This window comes from Neolamprologus multifasciatus, chromosome 8, assembly GCF_963576455.1.
Source record: "Neolamprologus multifasciatus chromosome 8, fNeoMul1.2, whole genome shotgun sequence".
Lineage (NCBI taxonomy): Eukaryota > Metazoa > Chordata > Actinopteri > Cichliformes > Cichlidae > Neolamprologus > Neolamprologus multifasciatus.
The window spans coordinates 18,843,860-18,859,036 of record NC_140446.1 but is presented as its reverse complement, the minus strand read 5'-3'; the positions used below and the strand labels follow the sequence as shown (position 1 = coordinate 18,859,036).

Genomic DNA, 15,177 nt, shown 5'->3' with positions numbered 1-15,177 from the left:
ATTCCACGTAAAACGAATGATGCAAACCATCTTTCTCAATCCACATGAAATGAAAATCTTTAAAACTGGCTTTTGTAAGCAGTTACCGGTATCAACTGGTTAAACACAACTGTCTTTATAGAAAATCAGTGCACAGGCCTTAGCTTTAGTGGAAAAACAAATACAGAAACAGATGAGGATTTTCAGCACAGTGGCGAATGATTCTGTTTTAAGGATCATTACATTCAGAAGAGCTCTCCAAACCCAGGAATAAGACTAAAATATTAAGAAAACCCCTTTCCTTTAATTCCTTTAACTATTTGTACATTTTATGCTAATCGTTAGGGCTGGGTATCGTCACTGATTTCTAGAATTGATTCGATTCTGATTCAAAAGGTCCCGAATCGATTCGATTCACGATTCGATTCAGTTCGATTTGATTCGATTTGAATCAGGGAAATTTTGCCTCAGAGAGTCAGAAATATTATAATTCAGATCATGCATCTGTACATTTCCATATTTTTATATCTATAAAAAAGAAAGCTGACACTTGCAAGACTTTATCAAAGGTGTAAGCATCACAGCAGATGCCTTTGTGTCAAAGTAACTGAGGATAAAACAGAAAAACATGATCAGGACAGCCTGGGCCTGGGTTTTATAAAAAATATTCTGCAGTAGATCAAAAACGAAAGAAATCCATTAATCAACATATGAACATTACCTTATGCTGCTGACATGAAGCAAAGTTACAGTGGTATGATTAGAGACACAGCTAAGCGTTTTGCGATTTTGCATAATTTTAAAAAGTTTAAATTTGTTCAGTAGCCTATTGAACAACAGAAATGAGGCTTTCTTTTCGGAAGTAAGTAAAAGAAAAAAAAAACAGTGGCCGACAGCGCTGTAAACAGTGGTAGACTTGTGTAATAAACAAGCGAATAATGCAGAAAACAGATTTTTAGACGGGAAACTGTTCTTGAAGTATAGAGAGAGAGTTGTGGATGAAGTGTGATTTTATCGTGGTTGAAGCAAAACAGCGAAAGCCAGAGGGAACTCATGACGATGTTTATGTGAAGCTTAGTTTGGATCTTCTTTTGCTGCTGGTTCAGTCAATATTGTTCGGAGAGAGATAAAACCTGCAGCTTCAGAATCGGCCCAAAAAGGGCCGAAACATCAGAATCAGCGAGCTGTCGACTTTCAGCCCCGACCGTGCCCGTGCTGTCGGGTGAGAAAGGCGACATCTCACTGATTCTGATGTGTCGGCGGGTCCGCGCTTTGTGTTTACGTCTTTGTGCAGAATCCGTGTACCTGCTCTCATTTACCGTTTTAGCTTGAAATTTTGTGAGGTTTAACCTGAGATTCTGGCTTTTCGGGCAAAATAAATTTATATTAAAAAATCGATTCAGGATTTTAATGAATCGATATCACGTTATCCAAGCCAGAATCAATTTTAATCAATAGATAGATAATCAAAACCCACCCCTAGTAATCGTGCCCTTTAATCATTTTCTGGAGGGGTTTCAAGGCATTTAAGGTAGAACTATCTGTTTCATGTCTTCACATGCCAATTAAAATTCCATTTTAACCGCCACAGTATGTCCAGATTCATCCGTGGATCCAACGTTTACAATAAGAGCTGAGCATTTGTCAACATAATTCAAAGTTCACCACACCACAAGGCTTTCAGGCACAACTGACATATTATACAAAGTGTAATCAACTCATGCATCAGGTATCTATCCTCTTCCGCTACGCAGGGCACGACTGTTCAACCCTTCTCTGCTTAGCCCAGTGCAGGGCCAACACATTGTTCCTCTGTTACAACCAAATCATGTTTCCAACAAGGTCGCTGCTGGGCCGTAGAGAGAGATTACAGCAGTGAATGAATGCCTCCTTTCACGGAGAGGAATGATTGGAGATCAGAGCAGTGTAGATTTCAGGGATCAGATTTGACAGCTTTATTTCACAACCCATCAAGCATGGCCACATATCAGAGCTACGCCGACTGATCAAGTGCCTCATGTTAGAGCGGTAAGAGAACCGATCCTATCGACGGCTACAGAGGAGACACAGGACTGACCTGCAAGGTGATTACACTCTGATTAAGATGTTTAGACATGTTTTCAAGTCACACCTGATAACTAAGGCAATGAAACTGACCAATAAATGTACGTTTTATTGTCTGATTGTGCAAACAACAGTCTGCAGTAAGGATAGAGGAAGTATGACTTTAAACATGACTTAACATAAAATCTTGTAATAGAGCTGAAATGTACATGAGGTAACTGTATCTCACACATGCCTTGCTACATCAAATCTTAATGATTCATGAGTTATAATAATGTTCCCGCCTTTTTTGTGGTCAGGTCTGCAGATCATGTAATAGACTAAAACCCAAGCCAGTAATGACTTGAAATTAATTCCTAATGCTGTAATCATGATTAATTCAGAAGAACTTCATCATCATGCCATGATGACTTCAGAGGAAGTGGTGACCAGATCCACCTTTAGCACTCTTAAATAAAGGATAAACATGTATTTACGGAACAGGTTGGCAATAAAACAAACAAACAAACAAACAAACAAAAACCTAAAATAATACATGATACAATTAACACTCACATAAAAGCCTTCTACCACCTGAGGAACATTTCCAGACACCCATCAGACTATGCAGTTGAAACCCTCAGTCCTTTCTTCATCACTTCCTGGCTAGACTCCTGCACTGGTGTGCTGTTAGGTCTGCTCAACAAAGCCCCAGAGACTGTAGTGTGTTCAGAACTCAGCTGACAGACTTCTTACCCTCTCTCAGTCCTGGTAACTTCTGAAACCCACCCATATGCACCTCCACTGGCTCCCAGTCGACTCCAGTGTCTCCTATAAAATCCTTCTCTTCACCTGCAACTCCCAGATGCTACATGACCCCCAGCACTTACTGGACCTTCTCCTCCTCCACACCCCATCATGTAAATATCACTACTTAGGGACATAGTGTACAGTTGAAATAGCTTGTAAAATAAATAAATAAATAATAAAGAAGAAGAAAAAACGATGAGATATATATGATTATTATAATTAGATAGATCCCACACTCGCTGGAATTAAGTGCATTAAATTCCATAACTGTAGCCTTTAATGTGGAGAACGTATTGAATCGTGATATTTTGCATGGCAAGTGTTCAATACATATACTAAGACGAGCCCACCAGGGGGGACTGTTGTATCTGTTGTAAGCCTTTTCGCTTCGAGGCAAAATCCGGTGATGTCACTAACCCCAAATCAGTGGGCAGCTGTGTGAATGACAAGAGGAAAAACTTTGATCATCCTTAATACCGCAACAGGAACCACAGTAAAAATAAATAAATAAATAAAAATCTAAAAACAACGTTTACAGTGTGGGGGTGCAGCTACGTGTAGATATTCGAGATTGAGGTGAATTCATCTCTTGACAGATTAGGCAGCTACTTTTCGGCTGCTCTCTTATTGACAGGGGAGCTGTTTGATCCTGGGATGAGATGTCACATGTTTCAGTCTATTAATAGATTAAAAAAAAAACGTCATCAGAAAAAAAAGTACGTCATCAGATGACTCAATGGACTAACAGGCAAAATGACGACTGACAACATTAGAAAACAAAAGAACACATTCAGCCCAAAAATCCAGTGTTTCAAAAGACAATAATTCACTGAATTCTTTTTCATTTCCGTTTCCTTCTTTCTTTCCTTTACATTTTACTATATGACGGTTTTGCGCAATCTGTAGGACGACAGTAATTAAGGAAATTTCACTTCCTAAAACGTAATTCTGGAATTGTATGACTTAACTGTCAAATTTCTTTTTTCTCTCTTTTTTAAAAAAAATATTTTGTTACAATAAATAAATAAATGAATAAATAAATAAAAAAAAAAAACCAGGTCCATCCATTTAAGAAATTTCATTACGACTTTTTAAATTTACTTTTTAATTATTACTGTTATTATTGGGGTTTTTTTTTTAATTTATTTGATATTGTGTCCGTTTTTCAATTTAGTTATTTTATATTTGAATGTGACTCAAACATTTTTCATATTTTTTAAAACAAGTGTTTTATTTATTTATTTTTTGTTTTATTTTGTTCCTATTTCTCCCCAAATTTATTATTATTATTGTTAATAATATTAATAATAGTAATAATAATACTTATTATTATTATTGTCATTATCATCATCATCATCATCATCATCATCATTATTATTATTATTATTATTATTATTATTATTATTGCTAAAATGCTAAAAATGCTTAAAAAAACAAAAAAAACAAGCCATAATTTTAATGTGAACTTGATTAAATTACTACTCACTTATTGGGCCCAATAATTTGTAATTTTTTATTTTTTTTTAAAGTGCAAACGTGTACATTTTTAATGGAAACACCATCGGATGAGTAATTGGGGGAATTTCCTCCACACGGTCCAGCTTTACATATATAAGCGTACCATAAATCATTGATGGTGTTCACTAGAGGTCAATACTTTAAGGCATTCCCTAGCAGAGGCCATGCACATTCTGACTGGTGAGTAGTGAGGCAATCCTTACAGAATACTGATTTCTCCTCTCTGCTGATCGTCCCCAGAGAGCGAAAACACTCTGTAGAGTCTGTAGAGGAAGCTACAAGAAAAATTCAAAGGATCAGCCTTTGGACAAGCAGACATCTCTGACTGATAGAAAGGCAGGTTTGCTTTAGAAGCACCAGATGTTTTGATTCATTAATAGGGCTTTTATTCTGTGTTAACATCTGGTGCTTTTTAAAACATCTGCTCGGACTTTCTTTTCCACCATGCTGATCTACTGCAGTTACTTTTGGCTCAGGCTTCACATTACACGGGCTGTTCTCAACTGCTGCACATATTTAGCCCCAAGGGGGGACATGCCCAAATCTGCAGCAGAGAGGACCGGTTGAGAGGAGGCTTTGTTCTGCCTTTTGTTCTCTGCCTCCACACAGCATACTGGATGAATAACGGGGGTTGTTTCTATGTTATGCTGCTGATGCCTTGAGCTTTTTTTTTTTTTTTTTTTAATTTTTGTTTTGTTTGCTTCTCTTTTTTGCAGTTTTCGCCATTTCTTGCTACATGGCCACGTTCGCCCTCAGCGCACCTCTGCCGGAAAGAAGCGCACTTGTTGAAGGTCCGGGATTTCAAAAGATTGTACAGAACTGCAAGCTGTTGACAGAGAAGATCCTTCTCTCTATCCCCGAAACACACAAATCCTGCATTAAGACGGAGGTGAGACACACTAATGCAGTTTTGCCTGATTTCTTTAAAGCTTCTGCGTCATGACTTGTGTTTGATAAAGTGCTGTCAGCGTAAGAAGCCTGCGCGGTCGAGCCTGTCAGTCTGCGGCGTTTGTATCTGAAATGCGTTTATGTAGCTCTAATGACTGATATGAACAGTCTCTGGAAAAGAAGCAGCACATGTCTGTCAATGGTCTTTTGGTTTTTAGATGACAGGCAACTGAGTTATCAACATCTGGCATGTTTTTTGTTCTTTTTACACAGCTGGATTTTACTTGAGTATTTCTGAAACCACAAATAAAAGTCTCTTAATGACTCAGCATCTTGTAAGAACACAGGACAAATATTTCTGGTCTAGTTTTTAGGATGTGACATTTTAGTGCTTTAATTTAACGATCTGCTGTTGCCTTCACTGGAATTCCTCGCTGCTATACATCCTTAACAATTTTAAGTTATTTCTTTTATCGTAGACTCTGCAGCTGAACTCCACAGATAATGCGCAGTTTGAGATCATGAGGTCCAGGCTTGGCATCCCCTCTGCTCCTCATATCAAAGCCCTGTCAGAAAACATCTCTTTGGTAAGCATTCTTTGAGAGTGAACTGTCATCATGCTTCGAGAGTCTAAAAGCAGACATGATGACCAGTTTGTTTTTCTCTCTCTCTTCCATAAGGAGGACGGTTTGAGACAGCTCTATGAGGGTCTGCAGACGTACCGGGCCTTGCTGAGCTCCCTCAAAAACTACCCCAGGCTGGCAAACAAAGATAAAGTCACAGAGCTAATGGCTGATGTAAGAGACCTCGCCATTCAGATCAAAGAGGTAGAATTTTTCTAAATTACATCCAGTCTGACAAATAGTTTTTGCATGTTGCATCTTCTTAATCTTCTCATTTTCTTTGTTTTGCTTTTTTAGATGCTAAAAATTGTCCAGCCACAAGGTTCACCCCACCCCACCAAACCCTCCGCGCCCTTAAATCTACCAGCAGATTATGAATTTCAGGTGGCAGCACACCTGACTCTGGTGGACCTCCAGTCTTACATTCAGGACCTGGTCCGCTTCCTCAGGACTCTGGACCGCAGCACAGAGGTGGAGACAGAGTCCTGACCAAAAAGTGTCATACTTTGCTTTTGGCTCATGTCCAAAATGTACGTTATGGTATTTATTGATCCGTGAAAGCATTATTTATTTTTGTATTTGTATTTGCATTTCATATTTATATATTTATTAACAGAACTGGACTGGACTATTTATTTTCACAGTTTAAAACTAAGGAAATGTTAACACAATTGACTAATGCTCTGTAAAGCAGTACATTAAGGTATTTGACAGTTGATTTAAGGTGTTGGTGGCATGTTAATCGATACCAACAGCAGAACATGAGTAAAATTGTATATTTTTGTATTATTTTTATTTAAATTATAATAATAATGTCTGTATTTTCTTATTTTTTAATGAAAAAAAAACATTTTTTTGAAAAACATTTGTACCTCTTTGTGAAAAAACATGCATAATTATACAAAACAATAAAATGAAACCTGAACTTCTAGTGAAGTTACTACTGTAATAGAGAAGTGCAACAAAGGGTGAAATGAGGACTTTGCTGTCATTATTTCCGCTACTGCACCAGACGGATGTCCTTTAAGAAGTGTTGCAAGCGGTGTATGACTGTGACAAGAGATGACCCACAGTGCCTTGTGTATGGTGTCATGTGTTGGGCTGGCTAGCATGTGATCATTCTGACTCAAGGGACAACAACGACAGCGACCACACGTCATGTTACCAAAACACAGAGGTGCCATATCACCATGATGTGTCACAAAAACTCACAAAACAAATGCAACCAATAAACACAGGCAAGCAAAAACAATTTTCTGTCTGATTTCTTTATTTACTCCAAAATTATTTACAAGCGTGAAAAAAAAAATATATAAAAGAATATCAAAACAATGTGAGTCCAGAGCTCTTGCAAACTGTTTTCAGCCCTCCGCTGCGCTTTTGTTGCCCACCAACAGAAGATAAATCCGTCGATGCCTCGATTTATTTCGGAGGTAAATTTAAACCCGAGCCTCACAGAGCAGAGATGGCTTTGGCAGCTACACGTCTCCCCAGCGGCAGAGTCAGGTCAGTGATTGCAAGCACAACTTTAGGTTTGGCCAGAGCGGGCAGCTTCACCAACTCGTAAACCTAAATGTGCAGAAAAAAAAAAAGAAAATTAACTGTTATTCTGAGAGGCGGTATTTCCCAAGAAACAGTAAGAATTTTATTGTGTTGCTCAAGGCTAATTGTCATTCCTTTTTGAGTGGGTGTGTTCCTGACCCTTGATCTGATTTTCATGGGACACTCATGGTAAAATGTAACTAGAACAAAAGAAATGAATTAAGAAATACTTTTTCTCAGAACTAGAAAAAGATGTTCCACTAAATCAGCTACGTTGCCTCTGTCTTGCCTGTCAGTGCGCCCCAGGATGGCTGTGGCTACAATGTAGCTTGCCATCACCAGTGTGTGAATGTGAATGGGTGGATGACTGAATGTGTAAAACGCTTTGGGGTCCTTAGGGACTAAGTAAAGCGCTATACAAATACAGGCCATTTACCATTTTTTGTCCATTACCCATTTTTTCTCCTTTCTGTTATCAATTCTGGTTTGTTATTGGCATTTTATTCCATTTCAAACTCTGCACATATTTTGAAAATGTGGCAACCCTAACATTTCAAAGCTTGTAGGAGTGATTAATATCTCTTGCAAATGCAAGAAGCATCTGTACTATGACCTTCAGACTCCCTCTTGATCTTATCAGAACACTCAGTCTTTAAAGGCAGTAGAACACTTGTAAGCAGGATTCCTGAACCCTTCCCGATAATATCTAAAGAAGCAGTCATCCTTCTCCCTCCTTTATCTCCACCTGTCTGGCCTCTCCCCTCACAGCTCATAACTCACCATTGTAAAAGGCATGAACTGCAGGATGCTCCCACGGCTTCCCTGCTCCAGACACTCAACACACTCCTCCATGAAGCTCTGCACAAACTGGGTGTGAGGTCCAGCCATCTTTGAGCCAAGGATGGAAGAAATGAGGAGAAAAAGGTTGGCTAAAAGAAAGAGAACAGATAGTAAGTACTATCCTGCTGAATTATTTTATATCCCAAATCAAATCATCCCCAATATCAACACCACTGACAAGATGAGTCGTCCTCTTGCTGCAGTGCACTGTTGGGCTGGGTGTTAGCATTCTTTGGCATGAACCACCCATCTAAATGTTTTGATGCATGTTTAATCATCCAGGTAAGGAAATCTGTTCATCAGGAGAGCATCTAACAAAAAAGGTTACATCCAGATGAACCCAATCAACTTTCTAAATGTTATTGCTGATCAAGCGCTTTCATTTGTTGTAATGGCACTCCCTGATGACAGCAGTTTCCCAAAGCAGCACACTGCACTCTGCCACACTGCAGAAACTGCTCGACAAAGGTTCGAGTAAATAACAAAAAGCCTAAGAACCCCAGTCTCCCCAGATCTTAATTTAAACGAGCATACACGGAAGGCGGTTGACCCAAGGTGGTCCCACCCCAGAAACCCAGACAGATGGGGTATTTTAATTATTGTCATGTTTACTGTTTGGCCCGTGAAAGTTTGGATGATAACCCTTTTTTGTGCCTTTTTATAACACCACAGTGGATTTTCAGCCAAATAATCTGAAATACTTGACTGGAAAGAAGACTTTCACTTTGAATTTAAAGAGCTTAACACAAGTAGTGCATTAAACATTTAGGAATTACAGCCATTTTAATATATGGTGCCCCATTTTCAGGTGCTCAAAAGTAATTGGACAAACTAACATAAAGTTAACTATATTGATTGCCGCAAGCACCTTCAATTGCCGCTTATTAGTGGGTCTCTCTGCAGTGCTCACTTGTGTTGACTGACTTGGCGGCTGAAGAATATCCCGCTTCTTTGCCTCGAGAAACTCTTGGGCTGGTTTTTTTCAGCATGCTTTGGGTCATTATCCATTTGCATCGTGAAATGCTGACTAATCAGTTTTGCAGACTTTGGCTGATTCTGAGAGGCAGCACAGCCCCATGCACTTAACACTTCATCCTGCTACTTCCATCAGCAGTCACACCATCAACAAATTTTCCATTGACGAAGGTCTCTTGATGGTAGACCTTTAAATGCTACGCCTACACCCTCAATGTGTTTTTGATGTGGTTATATGCTTAAAGGAAATAATTCTGTGATCATGCACTTTTGTTTTCTTCTGTGGTCTTTAACACTGTTTGATTTTGCTGAGTTGACCACTTCATGCTTTTTTTTCACCGTCTCTCTAAGTTTTATTTTGATTTCTGTTAGTCTAATGAAAGTCTTCTCTGCTTGCATCTCTTTGGACTTCATTATGAAAGCTCCAGTGATAAGACACCAAATACAAGTTCAACACATGGAATCAACTACAGATATTATAAACTGTTAGTGTGTCATGATATAAAGAGGAAACAGGCCTCACCTAGTCATGAATCTGCTTTTCAGTAAATATCCAATTATTTCCAAGCCTCAGAAAATGGGCATTATGAATAAAAATGGTTGCAATTCCTAAGCAGTTGATGTAATACTTTTGTTAAATCACTTAAACGAAAGCTTAAAGCTTTTGCACTTTAATTACAACGTTTTGGTCTAAAATCTATTGTGGTGTTTTGCAGAGGCAAAAAAGGTTCTTTCTAATATATTTTTATGCAAAATATAATTTTCAGTAATGTCAGACATTTCTTTTAGCGGGACTTTGATTTAAAAAAAATAAAAAATAAAAAATAAAAATCACACTAAAATTCACTTTACATGAAAATAACGAGCGTCTTAGCTCTGTGTTTGGCCTTGCAAACATATTCAAGGGCTGGATGAGGTCCCATTGGGCCTTCAGAATGGGAGATCTTGTGGCTTTAATCACAGCAACATACCAGTCTCTCCAGTTTCACATCAAATCGTTTTCCTGATTAGTTAATTCAGGATTTTTCTTTAATTTGTTCATCGTAATTTAGACATTTTTATGAAAGAGATGGGGATGAGAGAAGAGAGATGCTGGTAAAATTCTCACCCAGGACTCGGTTGAGGGGGTCCCTCATGTTGACAGTGTGGAGCTGTGAGGCAGATAGAGAGCTGCTCATAGACCGGTCTCCTGTACAGAAGACAAGGAAGATGTGATAGATGAGTTGACAAGTTTCATTTTCGTTCTACTAATTTAGTCATTCGAGGAAATTTTATTCCCCCCTCCAAAAAAAACATTTAAAAATCTAGAGGATGTGAAAAAGGAAGTTAAGGATCCGTTGACGGTTGGTTTCCACTGCCATCTTACATCATAATCATAATTCCTGGAATTCAATGATACTAAAAATGAAAAGATGACTTTTTTAACAAAATTAATTAATTGATTTTTTTCTTAACATGGAAAATAAACGTTTATTTCTCCTTGCGCTAAAAGATGTATTTTATTCATAATAAAATTTTAAAAAGTCTATAAAGTGAGGCATCCGGCGTTGATGAACGGTTTCTAAATGATTGACTTTACGTAGCAAGAAAACCAGTGTCACTTTCAGTCTTAACATCAAAGCATTTTTTTCCTAAGTCATGCAACACACTGAAGTTTGACATCCTGTGTGGGGGTTTCTGTGTAAAACTAAACCAGGGAAAGTTTCCAAAGCAGTTAATATAAATGCTCATTACTTTAAGTCATGTGAATAGCAGGATGAAGGGGGTATGCTAACTGCACAATCGCTCAAAGCAAGAAGCACTGGATGGCAGCGTTCAAGTTAGAACCTGCTGGCAGCCAATGCACTTGAAGGATAATTAATGAGGAGGAAGACCAGTTTACAAAGCAGTGCTTACTAGAAGTAACTTGCTGTTACAGTTCTGAAACTCTCTGGTATTACCACCATTATCATCCCCAGCTCAGACTAGCAGACAGACATCTGCAAACCACAGGCTTTATCATTTAACGGTGTATTCAAATCCAGGGGGCCTAACCTGGACTGGAAAGGGCTACAGGTTCATCCTCGTTGGAGCTGAGCAGCCGCATGAGTTTAGATGGTTGAGTGTCATCCAAGGGAAAGAGGCTGTTGTAGTCCTGCAGGGAATAATAAAGGAATCATGTCAGTATTTCTACACTCAAACACGTCCTCTTACAGAACACAAGTTCTCCTAATTTTACCAAGTTTTTAAAAAATTTATTTACCTCAATATCTTCTCTCTGCCTTTTGCGCTGGCGAGCTGAGAAAGAACCTTTGTGGTGAGAGGAGTAAGAGCTGAGTGCGCACCACACAGACAGCCTGAGGGGACATCCAGAGACAAAAGTCAAAACCGGAAGTCAAAAACGCCACAGCGACTGCTGCCCTTAGGATATTAAGCTTCTCTTACTTGGCCAGTGCCTTTCCAGGTGGGTCTGCCAGGCTGCGCCAGTGGGCGGAGTCTGTGAGTAGATTGGGCAGTATGGTACCTAGAAGCGTGAGGGTGATCTGCTGGGTGTCCAAGCAGAAGATGCTGTAGAGTAACTCTACCACTCGATTGGCCCACTCCTGCCGTGTCTCCTTTAACAGTTCCTGTGTTAAGAAACAGTTTCATGTTTTCACAAACTGGCCATTGATTTGAATAAAATGAGATTAGTGACCATTAGTGCAACGGAATAATGTCAACAGTGTTTTATGCACAAATGTTTGCACAACCGACAACACGGACTCCTACTAACACTATTTAAGGTCAATGACGTGCAAAGAAACAGCTACAGGCTTGGGTAAAAAACAAGTACATAAATACATCACATATTTGTCAACATTTTATGAGGAAATTAATGCATGCAAAGCTTTTCTTTACCTAATGTAACCACATTGGTTTCACTAACGTCTTTGTTCTGGCTCGATGTTCTCACTTTTTCTGCTTAAATTTCAACATTTAACTATGTTTCTGGCTAAAGGTTGCTCAAGAAAAATTGTAATAGATCAAGGAAGCCAATAAAGAAAATCTTCAAGTTAAAAAAATAAAATAAAAATAATTCGCCTTTAAAGATCGATAGTGTTGTCGATGGTCACTGCATAAGCCATCAGACCTTTTATCCCCGTACCTTGACCAGATTGTTAGTGAACCAGAAGACACCTCCCATGTTGAGAAGACTCTCGAACAGATGCAGAGCTCGGCTGTCCACCCAGCCTTTACGCAGCACTGCCTGGAACTGCTTGCTGAGGGCCATGTGGATGGGTTCTTTGGGTGGCAGCAGGTTGCGGTAGGGGATCGGCTCCTGGCCCTCCACTGGGGACCGCAGGGTGGCACCCGTCTGTTGGAAGACGTCGGCGCACATGTGTTCCATGATGGAGCTCATTATGATCACGCTGGTGAGATTGTGGAAGAAAATGATGTTACTTTTAACTCGGGTGATGAGAGACGCTGAATCAAACTGAATCCAGAACAAGGAAATTTCTCAGAATTTGGTGTGGATGTGCTCTTTATGCGTTTGTACCGTTCATTGTAAAACTGCAGAGTGTTCTCCCCATAAAGTGGCGTTACAAGCTGCCGGATCATAGTCTGGGGCTTCTCCCTCTCATCCCTTCCAAGCATCCGGACATGGGCTACCAACCATGCCACCGCACAGATGGCCATGCTGCACACTTTGCCCTTGATATTGTCAGTAATCTTCTACGCTTGCAATGGCAGCACCCAGGAAAGAGGAAGGATGTGATTAGCAGAATGAAGAGAAGGAAGGGTTAGAGACGGTCGAATTCTGACTAAAATGGGCATCCTCCCACTTTGCATTAGAAAACAAAGTTGAAAGGAATGGGGAAGAAGTGACAAGTTGGCTACACCTATTAGACGTCACTAATGATGCGCGTTTTCACAGCTTTTTTTTTTACTCAAGTAATCTCGAAATATTCAGTGGAAAATGTCAAGTCATGACTCAACGAAATACAAGGGTGGGAAGGGTTGAAACCTGAAAATCATATGAGATACTTAGTCAAAGGAGCTTGCAAAGAAAAGCGTCTGGACTTCTTTAAGACGCTTTTCTTTGCAAGCTCCTTTGACTACGATCACCTGGATGACTGAGAACCTTCACAGACATGAGATACTTAGGAAACCACAAGAAATCTTTATTACCCACAGGAAGGAAAAATAGTGAAGCTAGACAAACCTGGACCGCCTCTACAGAAAGCACACCATTCTCCCATGCATTCAAGACTTCCAGTATGGCCGCTGGAATGCTAAGGCAGATCTCATGCCATTTCACCTGCCTGTCACAAGGTTAGGAAAAAAAACACACATTCAGAGCATTGCTGGCCACGTTTAAGACATTTCTAAACACTAAATAAGTGCAAGTTAAAATCAGAAACATTTATGTCAAACAAAAATACAGTACAGTAAAAAAACGGTGCTCTTTTACGTCTATCGTAATTGTTATTCAGGCATGTAAATGAAGTTCAGGGTGTTAAGCAACTTCATGACGGGGTTGAGTATGCCACCATCTAAAGAAAAGATCTAAAGTTAATTACCGCAGCAATGCCAGGCAACATCTGCACTGACTGTAAATGATTCATTTACAGATTTCACTCACACTAGTTTCATCTCTGATGAGTTGTTCAGCAGGGTCACCAGGCTCTCCACTTTCCCAGGCTCGGGTCTGAAGCAGGGGTTTTCTGGGTTCAGAGTCTTGCCCTCTTCAGGCATACATGTCTGCAGCCAAGTTTCGAAGAAGGGCGTCTCTCCTGAAGGACTGGGGTCTGACAGGATCACCTGGACAAAAGTCAGCTGATCACAGTCTGCTCAAAAAGACAATATCTCTACTGTTTATTATTTTGAGGTGACCACCACATTTTTCTCCCTTTTTAACGCTAGCGAATACCTTTATAGAATATTTATATATTTATATATATATATAATATTACATACAGAGGCAAAGTAAGTCTGTCCACAATTAACATAGTTAAGACTTGAATTTTCAACGACATAAAACTCATTTTTACCTCGCAGGGCCACATACAGCCTACCAGAGAAATCCCCTTTCTGTCAGCATAAAGAAGTTTAACTACACATTTAACTCCTGAGATCTCTTAATAAAAGAAAAAGGAAAAATTCTGTTTTTTAAAAAAAATATTTTGTCAAGATAAAGAAATGTTGCAGTTGTAAATTAAAGAAATTCTAAAATTAAATTAAATTTAAAAACTCTTTGGGCCTAAATTGTAAGAGATGTGTAAAGTGACATTGTAATTGTTGGCAGCTCTGTGTGATTATTGCCCTGTAAGTATAAAAGCTTTTGTTAATTCACAAAAACTGTTTTTTTAAACAGTGGATTCACTGTAAAATTATATATAAATAAAGTAATTTCTATAGTATGCAGTGGAAAAAACATTTCATACACATCTATTACCTCATTATAACAGTGCAGTATGAATGACGATGGGCGATGTCTTTATCAGTAGTAAAAGTTTTAAAACTTGTAAAAACAAAGTCTTCTGTTACATTTTCCAAAGCCGTCCAGCGAGCTGCAATAAAGCCATTCCTGGGCTGTTTTTGTGCACTCGAACTTTGTCAAACTGAACTAACCTCAGATCCATATGTCTGCACCACGTGGCAGAGCATGAGGAAGGAGATGTCGAAGAGCAGAGCCCGTACAGACGCAGATTTGGCTAATGGAAAGGAGGAGAACATCCACAGTGTTAGTATCCCACTGAAAGATCGTGTGAATGAAAGAAGAAATTCCCTATTCGGAACATGTCACTCTTGTATTTGAACTCACATCCTTCCCCGCTGATGTGCTTGGGAAACTCATTAAGCCTGAAACAAAACAGGGGGATGAAACATTACACAGTAACACACGAAAACTTCACGTTCAAGATGACGTTGCACATAATCTCCTAACACTTGAACATTGCCGGTCTTACAAAGTTCTTGTTACTAAAAGTTCAAAAGC

The 15,177-nt window shown here is 39.2% G+C and overlaps 2 protein-coding genes across 3 annotated transcripts in view; one reads left to right on the top strand and one right to left on the bottom strand.

The window, feature by feature from the left end:
* Positions 1-4,391: 4,391 nt before the first annotated feature.
* On the top strand, positions 4,392-7,035 carry csf3a (colony stimulating factor 3 (granulocyte) a). Its single transcript, XM_085169860.1, has 5 exons — positions 4,392-4,530; positions 5,067-5,239; positions 5,718-5,825; positions 5,919-6,065; positions 6,159-7,035. The coding sequence occupies exons 1-5, from the start codon at positions 4,515-4,517 to the stop codon at positions 6,348-6,350; spliced, it is 636 nt and encodes a 211-aa protein (XP_085025986.1). The 5' UTR covers positions 4,392-4,514; the 3' UTR covers positions 6,351-7,035.
* Positions 7,036-7,113: 78 nt separating this feature from the next.
* Positions 7,114-15,177, bottom strand: part of med24 (mediator complex subunit 24) — a 12,347-nt gene continuing 4,283 nt past the window's right edge. For both annotated transcript variants that reach the window (XM_085169840.1, XM_085169841.1), the window contains exons 15-26: positions 15,004-15,041; positions 14,811-14,893; positions 13,822-14,000; positions 13,402-13,501; positions 12,736-12,911; positions 12,343-12,607; positions 11,643-11,824; positions 11,461-11,554; positions 11,253-11,352; positions 10,327-10,407; positions 8,184-8,332; positions 7,114-7,430 (exon numbers count right to left, since the gene is read on the bottom strand). In XM_085169840.1, the coding sequence (XP_085025966.1) occupies positions 7,314-7,430; positions 8,184-8,332; positions 10,327-10,407; positions 11,253-11,352; positions 11,461-11,554; positions 11,643-11,824; positions 12,343-12,607; positions 12,736-12,911; positions 13,402-13,501; positions 13,822-14,000; positions 14,811-14,893; positions 15,004-15,041 (1,564 nt within the window). In that variant the 3' untranslated portion in view covers positions 7,114-7,313. The remainder of the gene's footprint in view (positions 7,431-8,183; positions 8,333-10,326; positions 10,408-11,252; positions 11,353-11,460; positions 11,555-11,642; positions 11,825-12,342; positions 12,608-12,735; positions 12,912-13,401; positions 13,502-13,821; positions 14,001-14,810; positions 14,894-15,003; positions 15,042-15,177) is intronic.

What these genes read in the sequence shown, in the direction of transcription:
- csf3a (XM_085169860.1), top strand. An exon ending in AATCCTGCATTAAGACGGAG is followed by an intron (nt 5,240 to 5,717) that starts GTGAGACACACT and finishes CTTTTATCGTAG; the next exon opens with ACTCTGCAGCTGAACTCCAC. An exon ending in TGTCAGAAAACATCTCTTTG is followed by an intron (nt 5,826 to 5,918) that starts GTAAGCATTCTT and finishes CTCTTCCATAAG; the next exon opens with GAGGACGGTTTGAGACAGCT.